The 24000-nt window shown below is 42.6% G+C and overlaps 1 protein-coding gene across 3 annotated transcripts; it reads left to right on the top strand.

Moving 5' to 3' along the window:
- Window positions 1-268: 268 nt before the first annotated feature.
- Window positions 269-17581, top strand: LOC130405753 (protein FAM168A-like). Of its 3 annotated transcripts, none has more exons than XM_056610930.1 (8): window positions 269-439; window positions 8496-8562; window positions 10041-10132; window positions 11280-11360; window positions 13399-13544; window positions 13872-14052; window positions 14279-14405; window positions 16182-17581. In XM_056610930.1, exons 2-7 carry the CDS (start codon window positions 8501-8503, stop codon window positions 14389-14391), a joined length of 675 nt encoding a protein of 224 aa, XP_056466905.1. In that variant the 5' UTR covers window positions 269-439; window positions 8496-8500; the 3' UTR covers window positions 14392-14405; window positions 16182-17581. The 3 variants fall into 3 exon arrangements, with proteins under 3 accessions (XP_056466905.1, XP_056466904.1, XP_056466906.1); XM_056610929.1 differs by having other exon boundaries at window positions 8458-8562; XM_056610931.1 differs by lacking the exon at window positions 8496-8562.
- Window positions 17582-24000: the final 6419 nt, after the last annotated feature.

Genomic DNA, 24000 nt, shown 5'->3' with positions numbered 1-24000 from the left:
GGTGAGGTATGTACAGTAATTTATGGACAGGGTAGTAGTAATAGCATCAAACTATCAAATAATATTACTTTCACTTTTTAAAAAAACTTATTTTAATTATTCCAATATTGATTATATTGGACAGGTCTAACACAAAAACCATCAACTACTGTACGTGTTTAAACAGATAACCGGAGGCCGCATAGGGCAATGCAAATCATTTAAATGTGTTATTATTCAGTGGTCGGGTGGGCATGTCCTCTTTCTTAGCATCCTTCCATCTCTCCCTTCACTCTGGTGAATGGATCCCCATCCCCCACACAGGGACCGACTCTGACTCTGTGTTCCCAGCGCCGCTACACACAGAGAAACACCACAGCAACGTTGCCAGACACAAGAGATCCTACAGAAGAGAATACGCTTACATTGAGAGTTTTCTTTGTTCGACCGAGTGAATTTGGTAAGGATCAACCTGCGTATAGAGCGGAGAGGAATGTTTATACATCTGCGTGTTTGTCGATGGTTTCCCTGTCTTTTTTCTTATCCTTTTAATTGTCCTCCGTGGTTAGCTACACTGCTTAGCTAGCTGTTCAGCTATCGGGGAGCCGCACTGCCGAATATAACGGATTTCTGTGGTTGCACATCAAGCCCACAGGTCGGTTTAGTTCATGTTAGTTAGTATGGTAACATATCTATGTGAAGCATGCTTGTATACAATAGGTTGCATTTTAGGCGTTGGATGAATTGTCGTGCTACCTTGCTAAGTGGCTAGCGCTGTGTGAACAGCAGCAGCAGCGTGTGTTGAGGGATGCGGGGATGCTACAGCGGGCTAGGCTCTTGTCTTTCTTGCTAGCAGAAAACGTTCACGACACTATAATGTGACTATCTAAGATTTGCACATGGGCGGTTGACAACAATGACGCTAACGATGGCTTCGTTCAAAGTCCTTTGCTGAATTAACATTTCACGGTCGTTGTGTAGAAAACGGTGGACATACAAAATGGTGTCGGAGGCTTGTGTTTGAGTGTAACCATTTTAGTCCAACCATGGCTGTTTTGGCGTTGCTCACTAACGTTATCTTTGGACTGCAGAGCGGCGGCAGTGCATGCTATTCTCCGATGGTTCTCAAGATGTATATATATACAATCTACATGCATTCATCGGTATTTGAAAAGCTTGACCGTTCTAGTTAATGAACGGTATACTCGTATGTAATCGTAGGATACAACATACTTCCGTCACTTGATGAAGTTGTGAATATTGCAAATATAAGTGTTCAGCGCATCATGATATATATGTCGACTATTGTGGCATCGACATTGTTGGCACTAGTAGCCTGACTTTCTCTTTTTTTTTTTTACCTTCCTTTCGCATCACTGACATGGCTTTGCGAGATAAAAAATATATAACAAAAGGGCGTATTTTGTTTTTCTTACCCAACTAACGATAAACAAATCGAAGAGATTTAAGATGGTTATTTCGCCTTTTCAAGTGACTCTTAATCTAAACGTTAATTCTTTTTTGCAATAATCTTTGCAAATTGCAGCAAATCTTTGTTTAAACATATTGTCATTGTCATTGAACTAAATGAAAACAGGAATCCCAAATAACGATATCAAATCTGTATCACATAAGAAACAAGGTTAACGGAGCTACATTTCAAGTTGAAGCGATTTGTTTAAATGTATGTTTTCATCAATTACACGACTTAATAGCCATGTGTGTATAGTATACAATGTATATGCATATGTGATGATGTTTTATTTGTTGTGCTTTTCAAAAAGAACGGGCCATCTCACCAAAAGACTTGGATACTTATTGAGTGTTTTGGTTGTTTTGTATAATCACATGTTCATGAATTGGGGGTGGGGTGGTGGGGGGTGGACAATGCAGCCATAAAACTGTCAGGCTGGAGAAAGCTGAAGTCACTTAATGTTAGAAGGGCCAGCCATTTTGATTACAGACTGCTGTCTTTCCATCCCTTCATTCCCTGGTGGCATCAGACCACTTAATGAGTTTCTCATCGGCGATCAATTATCCAAACGCTCATAGATGGCGTCTTCCAGATACCCCCCACCCCCCAAGTCTAGCATGGTGAAATGTAGACTAGCAGGCTGACATAGTTAAGTGCTTGCACTGTGATGGCCCGCGATACCAAAAACTAGGTTGGCAGAGTCAAAAAGATTTCGATAGTTGAGTTTAGCAGTTGCAACGGCTTAAGTAGGCTGTTATTCATTTGTGTTTGTTTAGTAATAACACTTCATTATTTCATTTGCTGTATCTATGAAATGCAGTATGTCTCTAAAACATGTTGGTTAAAAGCATAAATATGATGGATACTATGTTATAGGATGGATAATATTGCTTTTGTGTTATATATATATATATAATGCTATACATTATTAATTCAATCCAATTTAGTTAGACATAGGTTTTTGACTTCATGAATATTGATGTTGTGCAATATTCTGGGGATGACCATTGGTGCACCCATGTAGCATAACTCATCCAAGTGCATCTAATTGGACTTGACAGCCTTCTCAGCCCTTTCTTCTCGCCCACTGCACAGAGAAAGAGACACTGGTTGTGCAGATCACAACGAGTACAACACATTTAGTTAATCACTATGCGTGTGTGTTATATTTGGTTTCATTGGACTTATTTTTGAGGTACTGCTAGTGATACTCATGTTGTACAGAGTGAGTCATCACCTCCAGCATGACGTAGAACAGACCCATGTTATGTACGTAAAACTGATGGTTGCTCTTTTGGCTTTTTCTTGTATAAGGCTCTGCGGGTGAAACGGGAGCATCAGTTTGTGTGGATGGTATCTCCTAATCAGCACAACTTGTTATGTTCAGCTCGCTGGTGGAGAGGTGACATGAGCACAAGAGAACAAAAGGTAGAAGTTGAGTGTATCCCTGCAGCTACCCAGAGTTCTGTATCAATGGGCATGCGTTTACCATTCTTCCACACATCAGACGGCTGTCTCTTGATCATCTCCATGGTCAAGCCAAAGCTATGACCATGGGTCTCATAAGGCACATGCAGTGGTTGCCTCATGTTTCTGCAGTTCTCTTTTAGCAAGGAAAAAATACTGGTCTCTCCTGTCAATATTACCTCAGGTTATTAATTGTGGGTTAAAGGCTCAACCACAGTCTGCAATCATTCAGCTGTCAGTCTGATTGTTTCCGTGCTCGAGCGCACCAGACACTGCAGAAGGTAGCTGTGTTGTCAATGACGCCATGGATAGAGATGTATACTTACTTATATACAGTAATTTGGCATGGGTATATAATATCAACCGTCAGTCATCCGACGGTAAGTGATTCCATACAACCGTAATGGGATAAGCCGATATCTGAAAAAGTTCGTGTTAATTCCAATTTCATCATTGCATCAAGGAAGTGAGTTTGCTGGGTTAGTATTTGCTTTCTGTGATCCGCAGACGGATTACCCTTTGTGTAGACTACTACCAGAAGCAGTGGATAATGTAATTGAGGCAGTGGTATATCACAGGTAGCTCATTAGTCACATTGCTGAAAAAAGTGCCGGATAATCTTTTCGTAGGCAAACTACAGTCTTGTTTTGTTACTGGCATACACAGGATAAGTTACTAATCGGAACATATTGGAAAGTATATTCCCCCTCTCATGTTCAGGAGCTAGGCTACTATAACTCTGGGCTTTTGTCAATGGAGGCGATTAACCGAGAGCAAATGCTTACCCAGAGAGCTCCCCTTCTGGACCCACACTGATGTGCTTGGTGTTAAACAACTTGTCTGAATCTGGGTAAGACGAGGCAAATGCAGATTTATGGATATATCGACCTCATATCCCTTTAACCCCAAACAAGCTGCAAGAAAACTAGGCCTGCAGCGTACACAAAAATGGCAGCGCCTGCCAGTTGCTGTTGTTCTGGACAAAAAGAGAGGTAGTTGTTGCATGCTTCGAGCTAAATGGGCTTATATTGTAGACTATCCAAAACGAGTGACCATTTTGGAAGCAATAATTGTTAACCCAAATTACATTTTTGGCCAATTTTATCTGGGAATATATAGCGGCAGCTCCCTATATTTGCACTCCTCTTCTCCTTGGCGGGAGCTGACATTTCTATCTAATCCATAATGTTTGATTTGTCCTGTTGGCCCTGCCAATCATTTGGACGATCTTACAATTTGGCATGTGTCATCTAAAAGGACAATGGCCCTAATAATATTTGCGCTCAGGTTTGCGTGAGTCGCCTCTAGAATACCAATACATACTGCAATCCTTCCAGTCGTGCAGATGATAGAGCAGTGGCTCTGTAGCAGGTTCAAATTCCTTTGGAAAAACCCATTCCAGTCAGGTCTTTAACGCGACGCGAACCATTGACCACAGCAGATCGTAAATTGAATTACGCTGATGAGTACGTATTGCCCAGAATCCTCCAGGGACATTAGAAAGAAAGCAAACGATTTCTATTTACTGTCGCTCAGCATCAAATGGCTGCATAACCTCATAGGTGTGGTACCGTTGCAGTGACTTTGTGAAGGAGAGCAAGCCAGCCACCTCACGGCGGAGACGCGGTCCCTCAGTGCATCACACTGTCCTATATCCAAAATTAACCCGGCAGTGCTTTGGCAGGTCTGCTTAGCCTGGAGCCTGAAGACTGCCAGCCGAGACCTCCTCACGCGTCTTCACATATGATCCATATACATGCATGAAGTGTTGCACAGGGATACGGCGTGTTACGTGGGTCGGTTTTAGACGTAGTGTTGATCTCCCCACATACGTTCGATGTGGAAATGTTGGGCGTTACAGTGACTCCCGCAACTCGACTCTTCGTAAGACACTTCCCTGGCGTCTCGGCGTTCGCTATTTACACGTCTCTTAAAAGTCATCAATTCAGCGCCGCTCTCTTGTGACAGATGAGTGTTTTCATAAGTCTTTGTCTCCATCACGCAGGATGTATTTTTATCCCGCAGTGTGCCCCACCATGCCATCAAATGCCCCCCCCCCCCCACCCCCACCCGGAGCATACAAAGAGAAAGAGGGAAATGTGTTCAGTGCATCCTAAGCCTGTGTGTGATAACGCCCACTGGATTGATGCGCTGCCTAAAGACCAGCTGCCTGGGGAGGTATTATGCAGAGGAGAGGGCTGTGCTAGGGTGTTGGAGAGGGACGGTTCTATTGTACATGGCTTCCAGTCCGAAGAGAGGGACAGAGTGCTAGTTGTCTACTATTTTTACCTGCAATTGAGTCTGGGAAGATGGAATCGGAATTGATGCAAAGGCAAAATGAGAATCCGCGTTTAAACTTACGCATGTTGGGATTTGATTCGTGTTTAGTTATGGGTTGGCTTAGCCATGCTTGATATGGTCTTCTATGGGGTTTTGAGAAGAAGAATTTGCACATTACCGGTAAACGTATCTTTATTCAGCATTTAACAGAAATTTAAGTCCATCAGATTAGGAATTGAGTGAATGTCAAAATAATTGGTAACCAATTTCCTTTATAATATGTATACGATTACTCTACGGGAATCTGCACTCTAGCCCTAATCAAGGCATTTATTAAATTCCTTTAAAGGCTGCTCTAATGCAGCCTTTTAAGTAAAGAGGAAAGTCCCTTAATTTGATGATGTAGTCTAATGTCACATTAATAATATCTTACCAATACATTACCTGCTCTGCTTGGTAGACAGACGCAAATACATTTAACCTGGAGAAAAGCCACAAGGCTGCTTTTCGGTGACATTTTTGGTTGTTGATCATTTTTGTGTGCCATTTGTGCCTCTTAAAGCATGCCTCAAGCACCTAAAAATTGATTGTAAACATGGTTTTATTTGTCATTGTGCTTCAAGTTTGTGTTTGGTTTCCTCACACGCAGAGACCAATTTAGGGTGATTGTCCTCAGGGGAGAGGTCTTTACAATGAGGCCCAGTGGTCGTTTGAAAGGAGAGGCTTATGCTTAGAATGGCTCCTTTTTGGGAGGAAAATAGGGCTCAAACTACCTCATCAACATCTCTCTGGGAGAAACAAAACAAAGGGAATTGCATTTGTGCACATTTAAAACACACACACACACACACACACACACACACACACACACACACACACACACACACACACACACACACACACACCTACCTCTTGTTCCTTGTCCTCTTCCTGATTCAGTGCTGGAGGCCCAGCTGAGCGGGGGTCGTGTGTTTAACCCTCGGGGCTGGCAGAGCCACCTGTCCATGCTGTAATGACTGGGTCCAATCACTGACTTCTGGGGAACGAAGGAGAGTGAAAGGACATGACCAGCTCTGGAACAGACAATCCCCTGAACGTCCAAACGTATATATTTTTATATTAGTTTTTATCTCTGGCTTTATCATTGGCTGTGTTTTTATATTTTATATCAGCAATATAATCTTTGGCCAAAAGTTGTAACTATTTAGATTGAGATCTCATTTGTTGCCCGTTTTATAATGGAGTCCATTCATCATTCAGCCACTGGACAATGGCAAGCCACACAAAAGAAGCACTATTAAGATTCTTATTGAGATTAATGTGATTCTTAAGAGTTTTGCTGTGTTTTTTTATGTATATATGTACTTCCGATAACTTGCAATATAATGCAACAAATATTCAGCATAATGGCCCTAGCAATGTTATTGTGTAACTCTTGTCTTTTTATTGTGTAAATATAAGGTGAGATAGGCCAATACAGCAATGAAGTATTGAATTCAAATAAAGTTAGTTCCATATAAAGAAGGCATAAAAAATACAGTTGTTTGTACCGAGCCTGCCGTCATTGTGCTCAGCCATTTTCTCTGGCGGCTTTTGGTCCTGTTTTAATAAATATCTCGAGTCACTCTTGGCGATCTCTTGATTTATAGACCGGCATTGGCGATCGGGCCTGAAGTCGCCTCAGACTGTCCTGTAAGGGGGCTCTCAAGACACGTGATTTTGACACCACCGTAGAGTCGGCAGGGCAAGGAAGTCTTCTAACCAGTTTGATATTATCGGGCCCGACTCGGCATAGAGTGCGTGATTTGGCGAGTTTACAGAGCAAGGGTGGCGCGGATAATCGAACAGTGTAGTCTTTATGTGTGTACCCCTTTTATGTTCCCAGTCAACTAGGGTGGACCAACGACAAGGCTAGAATGAACGTCAAGACCCTTTGTGTAGTGTGCACTGCCGATGTCCGCCCCTGCTTTTATAAGTCAGCTAGTCGGAATGAGCTGGGGTTTCCCGAACGTGTCATGTGTTTCTGGTTCAAACATCTGCTGCCGCCCTAGTGGTGTCCATAGACATCATGGTACCAATAATTATTATATGGTCAATCCATTTATAGACCGTTTTCGTGTGTACCCAGATTTTCTGGTGCTGCAGCATTGGTTTGAATCTATGAGAACCATGCCACACTAATTTTACTGTAGCAGACAGAAATAGGAATTGGTTTGGAAGTAGGCATTTAAAATAAGAGGGCCTAAAATGAATAAAAGTAGTCCTTTTTAAAATAACTACTTGTTGATTTATTGCACTATATTTACTCATTTATGATTTTATATTTATATTCTAAATATATATATTCATATCTTACCCGCCTCATTAATTTCATAGCCATATTTATTTGACTTCAATGGCATTCCACACTGTCTGGATTCGGGGTCTCCAAATACACCTCTAGCGGTTCTCCTTCTCGGACACATCTACACACACTGGCACTTAGCCTTTAGCTTCTCCCTGGTCTCTGTGTCTCTTCATCCATCAGCTTTGTCACTGTGCTTCTACATCTAGTTTGGAGCGGGCGGGTGTGTTTTGGGACCTACTCACACTGATTTGTGCGTGAGCCATCATATCGCTGTGTCCATGGCTCATTGTGGGCCTCTATCTTTCCCCGTGGATGTTCCTTTTCTAATTTCTGTCACTCCGTTCGCTAGGTGTGTTGTGCTTTCCCATTGGCTGTTTGACGTCAATGTTTGCATTGTTGTGTTTGCGCTTTATTTATTCACACACCACCGCCATCACACTCTCGCACACAGTCTATTCTGATCTTTCTCTAGCATGACGCAAGCCCGCATATGCATCATTGGAACACACTTTCTTAATTGTATTCTTGATCCTCAACAGTCACATTTAAATGTTGGTCACAAATTGTCAATCGCCTTTTTAAAGTTGTAATCAAGGCAGACAATGCACACACAGGCTCACATACACTGTGGGGGGTGTAATTTAGGGTCCTTTGTACACAAGAAATAATTGCGAAAGCTCGCACCTGTTCTATGGCTCTGGGTTCTCCATTAATTGAGCAGAACACGCCTCTCAGCTCTCCCACTATGTCACTCGGACCTGCTGTGTGTGTCACCGCCTCTAACCATTTCCCCTGCAGTGCTGCTTGGCTTTGCTGTATTTATTATTATGATTTTCTTTGTTTGTTTAACTTTCATTTTCCCTTTTGCTGTGTTCGTTGTAATCATGACCTCTCGCTGTTTTAATTTCAGATTTGCATATCCACTTCCACCCCCTTATTTGCATACAGCAAGAATGGCGAGCGGGCATCCCACAGACAAATTCAGTTTCATGTATCAACCAGACACGCACAAGAGGTACGGGGCACTCATCCACACGCAAACACTCGCACACATGAGCATAAACAAACACACACACAATGAAAGGTAAGTTTTCAGATAGAAATGTGCATGGGGTAATTTGTATCCCATAATGATCCAGTGGGGGAGAATGGCCTCGTGGGAGGTAAATGGCTGTCGATTTAAGTTGGTGTACATTTGTTGTCACAGTTGTGATTTTATTTATCATTAAAACATTTCACATTTATAAACTTCGCTTGCTGTCCCATTCTAACCAAATGCGCATACTAAAAAAAGGTGTCTGTTTGCAGGTAAACCATTTAAATTCTGCAGTATTTTGACTTGCTCATCAAGTTTAATCCAGTATCAAATGTTTTTTTGATCTTGGCAAAAAGTTGTAGGGTGAATGTGGATTCTACCACATTCCCCCTACAACATTAAAGTAAAATGAAGCTCTCAACCTCATTAGCAGCCTTTTGCAAGTAAATGCATGCAGTGCAAGCCTTTTGCTTCCCTGTTCTACTCGTGTCTTGAAGAGTTCAGGGTGGACTGATTAATTTGGGTGGAAGAAAAACAACCAGCAACAGATTTGGTCATCACTAGATCAATTAATCTCCAGACGTGTGTAGCAACTCCTCATGACGTTGCAGAATTATGTTTATAGTCCTATAACATTTGGTTTTGTTATCATGAAGCAAGTTTATGTGCATGGGCTGGTATACCTTTTGGATCTAGAAAAGAGCAAGCACAGTGGTCAGGTCTCCTTGTTGTATTTAGTAGCAGTTGTCTGCATTAAAACAAATATTTGGAACAAAGGGATATCTGTAAAATGGCAATACACTGTTTAATAAAGTAGGGGCCTACCATAACGGTGAATAAATGACCATAACAAACTTAAACAAAGTGTTGTAACTCAGCAAGCGTAGTATACAAAACTAACGTGCCACAAAGTTTTCTGAGGCTGGCAAAGTGTTTTGCATCCTTAATTATCGGCAGTGGTCTTGCCAGCCCTGTTTTTATAATTTAAGGTGGTCAGGAATAGGTTGTTTTTATTCTCGGAGACCTCAGAGCAACACTTGCTCATTGCAAAGTGATTGTGATTTACAAAGTGCACAGTCTTCTGTTTTATGTATTTTCTGCCCTGTTTTTCCTCCTCAGTATACATGCTAGTTTCTTTTTAGTTTGGCTGGTCAACTTGGTCAGGCATGCTTCAACAATGATGGGTAAAGAAGATAATTTGAGCAGGTTTCACTAGTATAACCTGGCGTTAGAAGTACCTCCAAATCACGAAGGAACTCTACGGACACCAGCATTTTAGTGGTCGCAATGCTGCATTACAGTGTCTCTGGGTTTTTACTCACATTCTTAGGAATGCATGTGATGCATATGAACCTGTGCACCTCGATAATTATCCATAAAGATTCTATACCTGTATTCCTCCATCTTCATACATCCCCCTCTCCTTCTCTCTGCCCCGGCCCGTCTCTCTCTCTCAGTAAGAACAGGTTAGCTGCGGGTATGAATCCAGTCTACAGTCCTGTACAGCCCGGCGCTCCCTATGGAAACCCTAAGAACATGGCGTTCGCAGGTACTGACCACAACCATGCATGACTCCTGAACCTGCTGCTGTGATGGCATGTGAGCGGGACGTTATTTCCTGGTGCGAGGAATTGATCTAGTTTATAAAGGACATTAATTGGTGTCTGTCTGGTCTATGAAGCAGCTTTGATCAATCAGGGAGAAGGTGGGAAGGAAACTTGACAACAAAGCTGTGGCTTTGTTGTCACTTCCGTTTAATTTGAAGTGGAAATTTATCTAATTTATTTTTGGATTATCTTTAGTCAATTAAGAAATGGTGTCGCTGGTAGTAGCACCTAACGTGTGGTGAGAAATGTCTCCACAAAGCTCAAGACTTCATACAAGCATGTACAGTCACGATAAACTCATCAATCAATTAATTTAGCTAGTAACTAGAATCAAGTGCAATCCAAAAAAAAACTTCAACAGTTGTAGTGGATAGTTTGCTCTTAGTACAGCTGAACACAAAGATAGACAAGGTACTAACCAGAGGATTTTCCCGCAAGACATGGCACAGTGGTGAATAATGACCACTGCGGTGCAGATTAACGTTTTGTTGGGAAGTTTAAAATAAGAGAGGGCGTTGGTCAGCCAGTTTGAAGGTTTCCAGTCCAGACGCCTTGAGACGTATAGAGGCAGACTCCAGAAGGAGGGAGGCCCGTGATTACAGGCCGGCAACCTGTCGGGACAGTCCACCAATTATAGCGGGGCTTCAGTCTTCAGTTTCTCCTCTCTCAAACACACACACTGCCTTTCTCTCCTGCAGGTCTGCCTCTCTTCAGTCCCCCCTCCCCCCTCCCCAAGTCTGGCACGATTCTGCTTTGTTTGCTTTGTTTGGGATTAATGGAGTGCAAGTATGTGCGCGCACTTGCCTGCATCTCGCGAGTGTGCCGATATTGTTCCTCAGTTGGTTCCCTCTTCTGCGCCACATTGGCAGGTAGCCCTCGCGCCCTAGGTGCCAGGAGGATTTCAACAGACATAGTGTTTTATTAGTTCAAATGTGCGCCCTCTTTCATCGTGCTCAAAATCTGAACGGCATATGCATGCAAATATATGTGCAGGGCAGGCTGTGTCTCTCTTCTTTTGTGTGTGTTGGGTGCCTTTGTCCGTTTCGGTGGTGTTCACTCTTCCCCCACTCCTCTCTGTTTGTCATAAAGGTTATCCAGGAGGATATCCCGCCGCTGCCCCGACCTACACACCTAACCTCTATCAAACAGGCAGTCCTGGGTACCCACCAGGTAAAGCACTCGAACACAGCGCGCATCCCACATGGTTTGAATTGAATTGTGAACCCCACCAACCAACCATTTACTGATGAGTGTGTATTTACCGACAAGGTATAAATGTTTTGACGACAGATCGTTCCTCAATTTAAACGCAATTCAAATGTATTCCTAAAAAAAAAACGGTTCACCTGCCTGTAAAGGGTTAAAGTGAGGTGCAGAGTTAATTTTATTTTTAAAAGACTGGAATACATGGCATTTTAAGCTTCTTACAAGATTGCCTGGAAACCAATATGTCGGTTTTGTTGCTTTATTTATTTATAGATATTTTTTTATGTCGTATCAGTCATCAAGACATGTTTGGCCACAGGCTGTATGCATGGAATGGATCACATAGTTTGTAAACATGAATTACAAATGGGAGCCCTGCCTTCAGGCCATTGGTGACGTTCAAATGGGAACCTAGCTAACTAGCAGCTGCTGTTGGGGCTCTCTGTCTAGCCTCCGCAGGAGAATGGGATGCCAGTTGCCTGTTTTGGTTAATGGCTGTTTCTATGTATATCTGCTTGGCAGTTTAGGGTGCTTGCAGCTATTCAATTTTTCTTTTTCAAATAACCCATTTGTATTCATGATTCTGGATCCACACAATTCACACAATTCGGCATGATTTTGTTGGGATATGCAATTGATAACTAGGATAGTAAATGAGATAACCAAATAAATCATTCAATAAACTCTACATAATGCTTTTCACTTTTACAGAATACAGACTTCACTTAGGGAAATCATTTCCTTTGTGGGCAGTCACTTCCCGCCATGGTGATGCGACAAAAATAATTCAATAATTCTCAAATTGGCCCGGTTAAAAAACCAAGGGTCTATTGGAACCAATCGATCAGCGCGTTCTTCCCGTTTCATCCACTCTGTGTTTCGATTGGCCTCTCTCTCTCTCGAACATTTGTATAAGTAAGTGCTATATGTATTATGAATTTAAATACATTTTGTGGCCAGGCCTGGACTCAATCCGCCATTCACGCGAGAGAGGTTATCCTGTGGCGTTACTCCTTAAGAACACTCACATAGAAAATAGCTTTTCAATCGTTGTGTTTGCCTTTGTGCAATTGTCCCAAAGCATTGTCCTCCTATTCCCGCTTGTATGTTGGAGCGCGGAATGTGTATGTGAGAGAATGCGTGCAGACCGTGACACACCAGCGGCTCCACCATCTCTTTGTTCCCTTGTCCTTGTGAGAGAGAGAGAGGGAGAGAGCTTTCATAAGCTCCCCAGCATTACTAGCTAGTAGCATGTTTGACCTTCAGGCTCCCCCAAGTGGCTGTTGGGTATTACTACAACAGTGGAGTCACCTCTGTAGTCTAAAATGGATGCACCCCACTAGCTGGTACAAACTGCTCTTGGGTTTTTCCAAATATATATTTTTTGTGTTAGCATAGCGTCGAACAGCCAGCAGGAACAATGCACATCCTCTGTGTCTCTTTTTCAGATTTTAGGCATTTGTTTTCTTTGAAATGCAGACTACCCCAAACATTGTTAATTTCAGGCTAGGTTGTAGAGATGGCGGAATAAGGCATCTATGTTTTAAGGCTTTTTTAAGGCATCTGATTTTAAAGCTATCCTGACATCTAGTGGATCGATAAGACCACTCGTTACACCCCTAAAGATGCTGTTTACCCAAGCCTTTTGCAATGGATACAGGCGATTGATGGGTCAATACTACAAAACTATTATAAAACAAGGCTACTCAATGTTGGAAACGTTACATCTTGCATGATGTAACGTCCATGTAAGAAAATGTGTCACAAAGGCACAATGTCTGCAGTGATAATCAATTGTGACTAGATCACAAACTATAACTATAGCCATTCAGCAGTTGTTTGAGATTAATATCAGTCCTCGCACACCACACCCTCTCTGCCACATCCCCATCTCACACGCAAAGACTTTGTTGTTCTTTGGTACCAACGTGAACGTCCCCTCGTCGCCTACCACTCACCCGTTAGTGACTGTGTCTCCCCCGCTGTGCCCTCCCCCCCCCAGGATACACCGCGGCAGGCACCCCCTACAAAGTGCCTCCCAACCAGTCGAACGGGGCTCCCCCGCCCTACACCCCCTCCCCGTCCCCCTACCAGACGGCCATGTACCCCATCCGCAGTGCCTACCCCCCGCAGAACCTCTACACTCAGGTAGGAGCGCCCCCCTCGCCGGTCCAGCCCAACGCCCCTGCTGCTTTCATTGTGGATGTTTTCAAACACAACATTTAGTGTGTGTGTGTGTGTGTGTGTGTGTGTGTGTGTGTGTGTGTGTGTGTGTGTGTGTGTGTGTGTGTGTGTGTGTGTGTGTGTGTGTGTGTGTGTGTGTGTGTGTGTGTTGCACAGATAGTTCGATCAGCCCTTGCGTTCGATTTCACACTTAATGATCCTGTGATGGACGTGAGAGCCCCCTCTGCTACCCTACTCTCCCGTCGCCCAGTTCTAACCCTATCCCAATGTAAATCCTCCTCGGCCCACCAGGGGGCGTACTACACCCAGCCGGTCTACGCTGCCCAGCCCCATGTGATCCACCACACCACGGTGGTACAGCCCAACAGCATCCCCTCCGCTCTCTACCCCGCCCCTGTCCCTGCCCAGCGGCAACACAACGGCATGGCGGCCATGGGCATGGTCGCCGGGACAACCATGGCGATGAGCGCAGGTGAGGAGAATCAGGAACCACTGTTTGGGTTCAGTTTGGGCTCCGTTCTCGGCGGTGGGGATGATCCGTTACAGCTGCAATCTTTTTATATGGTTTGAGAAGCGCCGGATCCAAACTAAATGGAGTTCGGTCTGGTCTGTGCGCAAGCGAATTACTGACGCCCAATAACATGTGATTAAGCCTTCTTCTCAGTGCTCTGACGGTGCCCCCTGAACCTCTTGTGCAGGCACCCTGCTGACCACACCACAGCACCCTCCCCTTGGAGGGCACCCGGTCTCCGTGCCAACCTACCGACCCCAGGGGACACCTGGCTACAGCTACGTGCCCCCCCACTGGTAGAGCCCGCCCATCATGTGAGTGACGGAACCACTTGGCAGATTAGAAATCAGTCCTGCATCTTCTTTTCGGACTTAAGTCGAATGCACGATTCTCTTGATCATTAATCATCATTAGTCATCATTAAAATTATGAACCATCGCTCCGAGTAGATTAAAATTCTCAAACAAAAATAATAATAATTGAACTATATTCACTCACTTAAACCTAACAGTTGAATGCCATATTTATCTAATTATACTCAAATGATGGCTGCTAGACTAGGGCTTAACGATGTAATAGAACGTGGTATGCAAAGGCTGCGGTTTAAAGAAAAAAAAGTGATTTGTTACCGTTACTGACTGGAAATCAGTACGATTCATTTATTTTTATTTTTAAATTCAATAGTTAAACAAAGAAGTTATAATATAAATTAATCTCAACACACCGGCCTGGCCTAAAGGATAGAGCCATTTTTATGTTGACTACTTCCAATGTTGTGTTGGTCATACTAAAGAATGATTTATTTCTTTTTTTAGTGAATAATACACAACATAAGGAACTTAATAAATTATAAAAATCGCACATTAAATCTCAATCGCAATATTGGTCAAAATAATCGCAATTCGATTAATTCCCCAAATCGTTCAGCCCTAGCCTAGACCCTATAGATAAGATATAGATCTGACATCATATATCTTATAGTGTGAGTATATACATTACATGAGGCTTTTAAAGGCTGTTGGAGAAAAACAAATAAATATATACATTAGATTATATTTTACATCGAATGAGAGATTTACAAATATAAATGCTTAGATATCTAATACAAGCTGTGCATGCTCTTTATTAGTAGTCCAAATCCAAAATTAGAAGTCCAAGTCTAGCGTAGTAAGCTAAAAAGTAAAATGCTGAAACAATGGGGTTAGGTACAGGCTAGTACAGGCTCCTAACACCTCTGGACCTGCACTTCCTTGGACCGCTGAGTAAGGCTCTCTGCTTTAAACCGGATTATTGCCGACTCTGTCTGCTCTGTGGACATAAGCGTAAACAATTAATAATGAATCTCAACAGGCAGGCATCCCGCTCACGCCCATTCTCCACGGTGAACAATATCCTCTCCATCGGTACCTGCTAGGTCATTGATTTAGCAAATTTTGAATGGATTGAATGGAGTGGCATTTTTTCTATATGCTGAAATGCATCATTCACATGTATTTAACATTTCTAATCAGTCAAACCCTTCTGCATTGTTTTTATTGATGGAAGTTATCGTGATCAGATGTCTGATATATCAGAACATCGTGCGTAGTCTGAGAGACTGGAGCTCTCGGTCTCCACAGAGTCCGGACGCTGTTTGACTCTATAGCTGGTTTACATGAATAAGCCTGTAATTTATTGTATTTTACTATATGGTAATACATTAAGCTAAAGGTAACCTATATTTGATTTCAAATTTAATGCAGATGAACCGGTATGCATATTGTGAAAAGCTTTTTTGTTTGTAGAGGCGTGGGCCATTTAACGGTGGTGCCCCGCTAATAGACTGCTGGGGGTAACCCTGATTAGAGGCAGTCCCAATACTTCTCTTTTTCGGAACCGTCTAATATTTTCAGCTAGAAATTGTGTTTTCGAGCCAGCCCTACAGTCTGGATAGCTATTATTCTCAGTCTAAACAATCTGTCTATCAGCTGTGTAAAAAACCTTGTAAATTTCAATATTTAAAGATGTGCCGGTATTATGGTCCTGGGCTTGCTATTTGCTTTGTTGTTGTGTTAAATCCAAACCTCCCATTGTTCCCTCCTTTCTGTCAGATCTGGAGTCCGCCATCGTATGCAACTGCTCACATCTGTCATGGGCTCTCAACAGGTACCATGGAAACTCGGCACCTGTCTGCAAGAACAAAACTAAAGTGCAACAGCCACTTTACACTTAATGTTATTATTATGCGACATTCTGTAATGTTTTTACAAAAGCTGCTTTTATTTTGTTATTTCCTCTGTCTATTTGCCAACCAGTCATTATTTTTTTATTTTAATTTTCTTTCCTAGTATTTCATTAATTTTTATTTTTTTTATTTTCTCACACTTGTCGCGATTGGAACCCCAGAAGGACTCTCGACCAATCATGGGTGTTCGTCGCCGCTGTTTGTCTTGTGCTACTGTGTGGCTCCGCCCCCTTTGCTCAGTTGACTGGACTTTCATTGGGCACATCATTCGTGGTCGTTATCCAATTACCAGTCACTACCACAAGCCGCAATTATGCTCTCCATCAACTTATGCTGCCAAATTTTCTAACTAGATATCAGCACAGGGTTTTAACAAAATTAGGATTTATTTTCAGTTTGTTTTTCTGCTGTTTATATTCCTCGTCCTTGACTATGCCCAATGGCCTTGGCTTAGTTGTATCCCCCTGCCCATCCCCCTCCCCCACCTCCTCCTCAACCCATTACAATGTTTGACTTGGTCTGTCAAGTCTCAGTCGTGCCCCACTCGTCTGCTACTAGGGCTGTCCCCCAGCTTCTCTCTCTCCGTCTGTCTGTCTGTCCACCCTACCTTCATATCGACCGGTCCTCCTCCACACGCGTGTGTAAGACCGCTTGGCTACTGCTACCCATCCAACCGCCCGCCCACCCTGTATGTACCCATTTGTTCACTAGAGCTTGCTCTACAGTGCGTACTAAACACATCCACACTGCAGGCTAGGATGTGGTGCCGCTGCACCCTAACACCCTTGGGCAACACGCCGGAGCTGGTCTGGTCACGGCATCTCGTCACATGGCCAATGTGCGCCCGTTTTAATTCTAAAATGTGAAAACTGCAACAATCGTGTCGACAACGCATATTCACATGGACACATACACGTGTGCACGCATGCACACACACCAACACACACACAGACACATAACGCACATACACTCGCACAGGGGCTCCTGAGGCGTTTTCCCAAACACACTAGCACTTGTTTTATAACACACACACACACAGAACAACTACACCACACACACAGAGGTTTGGAATTGATTGCTACTGCGTGGTCAGCACCGTGAGAGGGAGGGGGTAAGGAGCAGCATTGGAACTAGAGGTGTGGGGGCACCGTAGGGGAAGGGCCCCAGTGCTACGCATCGCTAGGGGAACAACCACGGACTGGATGCAGGGTTTGAGGACTGCCGCGGCGCACGCCGGCCTCTGGCCAAACCCTCTTGCGGGATGGTGGGTGGCGTTGGTGGGGGTGGGGGGGGGGGGTGGGTGGGTCTTGGACATAGTGTGGTTTTTTTCTCTCGAGATCATTAAAGAAAAGATAAAAAGAAAAAATACATCTTAAAAGGCTAGATAATGTTCAGGGGGTGCAGGTTGGTCTAACTGAAGCATTTACAGTGTGAGTACGTAGATGACGTGGTTTGATATTGCAATAATAAAGTAATAATAATTAGACGGAGCGCCTCCATCTGTTTCCGCGCAGTCATTATTTTATGAGCGTTTTTGAATTGATTTATAAAATGGCTTGTTCTAGAAATTCTCAAAATGACAGATTGGCCGACTGTGTGTGCAGCCTATGTTCAATAAATATGGCATACTGCCCATGAGATGATGACACATCAGGCATTTCAATATCAAATAATGTTGGGAGGAAAGATTGAACAAAACATTGCAACAAAAATAATCTGTCTTTAATTTTTAAAATGCTAAGTACAGGTACCTAGGCTTTTAGTAGGGTGAAAGAGGCAATTTATATCATAATTAAATTGAGAAAAAAATATGCATAATGTTGAGTATTTGGTGAGGTATTCTTAGTCTTTGACACTTATAGGATTATACTCAGCAAAGCGTATTTCATGGCACTGCTGTTTGATGTAAACTCATCATAATGTATGAGGAGGAACTACAGGAAAATCACTAGAGTAAGATCGACTGCCACTAGGTGTTTGGACTGCGATTGGTTAAAATGTACACGCCGCATAAAACTGAACACTGAACTATTGTTAAACTAAATCTTAAAACATTTAAAAGGATTGATAGACAAATACTATGAATTTTCCTCAGATAGCAGTGTCATGTTACTTTTTCATAAAGAATTATTTAATCAACCGCAACTTCTGTCAGTATTTTTAAGTCCTACGTTTTGGTTTTTGCTGATTTCCTTTCCCTCAGTGGTCAATTGAGCATAATGGGTATGCATACTATTCAGGTGTAGTTCACTATAGCATTGGATCTCTTAAGGAAAAAAAAAATGCAGTATATTTATACAGCGAGTGGTACAGTAATGTGTTTCTAGCTAAGCATGGTTGCGTCACTGTGGCAGCTACTGTAACTGCTTATTTTATTTTTCTATTTTGGTTTTATTTACCTCTGTCACTGGCCGCTCCACACCTGTTGTGGAGGAGGGGGTTGAAGCTAGGTCTCTACATTTCAAGGGTGTCACTTACAGAAGTAAATCACTTCATGTGCTGGCATGGGTCTGCGTTTTTTTAAGAAGGAGCAGCGTATCTGCTTGGGCCAACAGCCCAAAGTGGGCTTCTCTGGTCGTCCATGTCGTCGAGTCCCCGGGACTATTCTTTGATTACTTCAGCCTGACTACGCTGAGCCTGAAGCGGCGGAGGAGACAGCGTGAATCACAGATGATAAAATGGATAGAACCGGCCTTACTTCTTACTTTAACACACGTGCGGCCGATCTGACGGTTTCTCCAAGAATAGGAACAAGTGGCGTCTATCCATTTTTGATTTTATTCTGTCTTTAAGCAAATTAAACCTCAAACTTCTGCCCCCTTCCCTGTGCGTCCTTCACTCTGTGCCATACTTCAACCAAAATGTTGAATAGCAATCGATATTCCTCGTTCCGTCTGTCTTTCTGTGATGTGATGACTTGTCGCTGTCCTGGCTCCTTCTGTGTTTTTACTGGATTTGACCTTCTCGCCTTCCCCTTGTTGTACTGATTATCCCTTGTTGTTAATGGATACCTCAGATCCTATCCCATGTTGCATTCCATTCTACCTACATCATGATGGTTCACGGGACACGTGGCATTGTCCTGTGCCACTCCCTTTTATTTTTCGTACCCTCTCATTTTCACCCTCAACGTTTGCCCCTATTTCTTAAAGGCCAGTCCTAACCGCCAACATTGGATATGTGAAAACAAGCCAATTGATAATTTTGATAGAATTAACGATGCAGTTTCAAGCTCTAGATGGCACCACTATATGTTGGTTAATCCTTTAAGCCTCTGTGTTTCGTGGTAACTGAACCAACTGCCAGAAAAACACTACAGCATTGTCAATTAAAATTGTCCTCAATAAATGTCTAATAAATGGTAGCTGCCAACATAGCCATTTTTGGGGAAACATGTTTTCTCTATTGTTTTAAAATGGGTATAGCCGTTTTAATACAGTTGCAATCGGATATCCAACAAGGAGAGTAATACATGTCAGTTCTTGGAACTCCTACAGTTTTTCTTTTGGTTTGTAACTAGACAAGATAATCAACGAGAACGCCGACAGGACTTAAAAGGATTTCGTTTTAAGATGGGTGGTTTTGACCACTTATCTCAAATGTCACCTTTGCACTGTGGTCTCCTTCTCTTTTATGTCTTTCCATTTGTACTTATGGAGGGTGGACAATTCAACACTTTCATATGTTTCGGGTGTGGGAAAGCATGCAAAGTTGTCGTTATCATTAGCAAGTTATAATGATTTTTTCTTTTATCAACTCTCCATGCATCATTCCATCGTCGGTGACATTTCCAAACATTCAGAGGTTCTTAACCTTAATGGCATTCCCCCCTCTCCGTTGTGTGTAATGAAATTATTTGAGTCTTGTTTCTTCACTTGTGGCAGTGAGGTCACACCTCCATGGATTCACAACATTGAACCTCCCCTCTGTTCCTGTTCCTACCTGCTTCTGTTTTGCCTTGCTGTTTTTCAATCAGCTTATTTTTAATGAATAGGAATCTTAACACTACCATCAAAAGTGATAAGTAGGCTCCTTAATGTCGTTGGTATTCTGCTGCAGCTGTCTTTTGGTTTGGGATTTATTTTGTTTCAATATTTGTTTTCGAGTTCTCTGCTCTTTAGTCTAATTTGACACTAAATGTGATGCAAAAAGCGGAAATTCCTTGTCTTCCAAAACAAAAAAAGAGTACTTGTATCCACTCTGGATCGAGTATTAGGAACAAACCCTCCCACCCCACCCCCCCTGTCCCAATCCTCCCGTTTGGAAGTGTGTTTAGTTTGGTAGCCAGTTTGCACATGCTATGGTATTTCTGTTACCGTATGGTTGTGTTACAAACTGAAGGCCAGCGTCTCTTAAGCATTGAGAGAAGTGATTTGTATGTTAGCTATTTTGGTCCAGAGGGAAGGACCCCGCGTCAGGCTTGTGATATGAAGTGTAAATCTGTCTTAATTTTTTATTTTAATTTTATTTTTTATGTTTTTTCGTTGTTGAGGTTTTCTTTAAGATCAGTTAGTGATCTTAATACTATAACTAAGCCAAGTTTGTAATTGTATAATATTTACTGTAAAATGTAGAACATTGAATAACTATTAAAATTTTCCCATAAAAGGAAGGTTTGTCTCGGCTATTATTTGTTGGTTCTGAACTAGAGAAGGACAATTTGTATATATTTAATCGCCCTGAAAAAAATTATCACATGATTAATGCTATTTGTGTAGAATATTAATCATCAGAGCATTTATATATATATTTGATGTGATGTGTCTAAGTGTATAGATGGAACATGAATGATGTTAGTGGAACATAGAGGACTCACCAAAACTAGTTTGCTCCGATTATATGCCTTGAAAGAATAGCAGTGCAATTGCATTTAACCTGTATGCAGTGTGATGAGTCATCCTTATTTCAATGTTACAAAATAACGACGTTTTCACTTCCTTCTGGATGCTACACCAGACTGCCTGCCTACTGCCTGCATTTAGTAAATAGGAAGTGACTCTTGAGAGTATCGATTCTGACTCTCACACACAATGCCCTCCTGAGGTTTACAGCATTTAGAATGAGTGAATGAGTGCCATGTTGAAAGATGGTCTTTCTGTGTGATTTACACACACAAATTGTAGCTTTGAGATATTTTCTCTTTTGCAGACCTTTATAGGTGCATTGTGTTGACATTATATTTTGTAACCTTGTATCCTAGTAGCTTAACGTCTCTGACATGGCCTCATATAGCCAATAGCCGTTTTTTCGTAAAAAAGAAAATCCTAAACATGATTGAGACTAAATCTAATTCAGTTTTGGCATATTTTTTTACTTCATATAAGGGGTGGTTTTCAGGTGGTCGCAATCTGCAACCGCACTGCTAGTTGCTACTTAGTTCTATGGAATGGACCATCAAGGAATCATTTCACACATTTGAAATCTCTTGCGGTGCCAATAGGAAAGATGTGTGGTAAAGAAGAAATGCTTTCACTCACCACAATAGCTTTTCCCTTTTTTCACTTTAGAATTGATAAAGGAATAGGGCGAATCTCTGAGCATTAAAAGAATTGCTTCTCTGTATTCATAATTTGCTAAAAAGTCTTCTAAATGATGTAATGTAAATGTGTGTTACAGCGTGACCAGAACTCATCCTCATCTTTGAACCCCTTATCCGAGGTCGGGTCGCGGGGGCAGCAGCTCTAGCAGGGGCCCCAAGACTTCCCTAAAAGTCCATAAAGTCTCTTTAAACATGAAACGAAGGCAATGGCAATTCTAGACCATTTCAGCACAAATACTCCAATAAAGAGTGAGATAGAGAAAGGGCGGTGCATTGTGCTTAAAGGGGTAGTTCGGAATTTTGGACATAGGGCCTGATTCCGAAGTGAGCATTGGTATTCTATATCACTGGAGACAGTTTAACACATTTCATTCAGTCCTTCTAGTTGCAGAGTTCGCTCGTGCTAGGCTAGCGCACGTCAACGGGCAATGCTAGCCTGCTATTAAACAGTCGTACCCACTCCACAGTACACCCGAGGTAAATCAATTATAACGACAGACTATAAATCTAAATGTCTGTTTATAGAATAATGTTAGAAATAAAACCAACCTTGCATTGCATTGCATTTTGAGGGAATTGCGGGGTCTCAGCAGCAGTGTTTATATTCCTGTACGTAGGCTACGGCAGCGGCGGACTGATACCTAGGTTACCTGCCGCTGTCATTGCTACAAACGCAGAGTACAGTTAAAGGTTGCATAGGTGATTTGCTTTTTTGGCCATTTTTGCAAAATTACTTGAAATCCTTATCATAACCCGCTTACAGCCACTGAGTTAGAAGTACTGACATGAAAATTAAACTTGTCAATCATCTGTGGAACGTGCAGGGCTCGAAAAACTCCAGCCAATCATATCCATTGCCACCGAGTTTCATTGGACAGTAAGTACGTCAATCAAACGGTCGTACTGCACTCCCCCTCCCCCCTCCCCCGTGCCCCGCGCGCGACCCCTTCGTGCAGTACTCGTGACCCAGAGCTCGTGACCCAGAGCAAGCTCCTGTTTGTTGTTATCCTGCGGTATCTACTGGAACTAGTTAATCCACATTTGGACCTAGCAGTAGAAGACAATTTCCATGGCAGACAAGACGCCACAATCCCCACCACCACCACCACCACCACCACCAGCAAAGAGAAGGAAAACTCTTTTTCAGAGAGTAATTGATAATAAAAACGCTGAAAGAGAAAAACTGAAATCAAGAATAATCCTAGGCGCTGCTTTTGAACGTTGGCGGCAACTGAAGGACGAGAAGGGTCTAAAAACCGATGCTTGTGTGGCGGTTGACCTCGTTTCAAAGTTTATACCGTTTATACTCGGTAATACCGGTGTTGAGACGAGTGTAGGCCTATTACTCGGTGTGAAAATGTCCACACCGCGGCAACCCTAGTGAAAACCAGGACTTCCAATACAATTATATGAAACAAACATACATTTTCTAAAAATAGTATTGATTTATGTGACCGTTTAATGTTTATAACATCTGGTGCAACCATAGCCGCGAGAACGTATTCTCAGCAGGGGGTGCTGGAAAAAAAAACCCGGCCTGCACTAGACTCGCAACTCGTCACATTGATAAAAAAGATATATAGCAGCGCAGCTCAATTACACCAGTGCATGCGCGCACAGTTGAAAATCGATCGTTGTGTTCACTTCCTTCACACCATGGTTCACATCCAGCTGCTCACAGAACAAGTTTAGCGCACCACCGCTACCCTCACACTTTTTCATATAACCTTTTTTCAGCACTAGGACATATGAGCATTAAATAAATGCTGCGTCTCAACATGCCTTGGACAGCAGCGAGGATGACTCGCTTTGCCACGGGCCGAAACAGTTCGGAGCGACCACAGCCAGAGCGAACACAGCGGGGCAGAGGAGTGTCAGGAAGTCTTTGGTGTACACATCAGTACGGCCTATTTGCAGTACTGTTTAGTGGCAATGCAGTGTTTTATTCTATGCCTTTTTATTTTCGTATATTATTTCAATTAATACAATTTATTTATTCATGAAATCAAGATCTGGGCATCAAATCTTTTTTCCAAATATAGGTCGTATTACAATGGGGTTTGTGTTTATATTCGGACCAATACGGTACAGCGGATGCTCACATGACGTTAAGCATTTCCTGGTGCATAATGTGACGCTTCAGAAC

Source organism: Gadus chalcogrammus, chromosome 16 (assembly GCF_026213295.1).
Source record: "Gadus chalcogrammus isolate NIFS_2021 chromosome 16, NIFS_Gcha_1.0, whole genome shotgun sequence".
Lineage (NCBI taxonomy): Eukaryota > Metazoa > Chordata > Actinopteri > Gadiformes > Gadidae > Gadus > Gadus chalcogrammus.
Note: the sequence above shows the minus strand (reverse complement) of the source record. Positions and strands in the feature narration are given on the sequence as shown.

What these genes read in the sequence shown, in the direction of transcription:
- LOC130405753 (XM_056610930.1), top strand. Translation starts at nt 8,501, where the DNA reads ATGGCGAGCGGGCATCCCACAGACAAATTCAGTTTCATGTATCAACCA. An exon ending in TAAGAACATGGCGTTCGCAG is followed by an intron (nt 10,133 to 11,279) that starts GTACTGACCACA and finishes TTTGTCATAAAG; the next exon opens with GTTATCCAGGAGGATATCCC. An exon ending in CGCAGAACCTCTACACTCAG is followed by an intron (nt 13,545 to 13,871) that starts GTAGGAGCGCCC and finishes TCGGCCCACCAG; the next exon opens with GGGGCGTACTACACCCAGCC.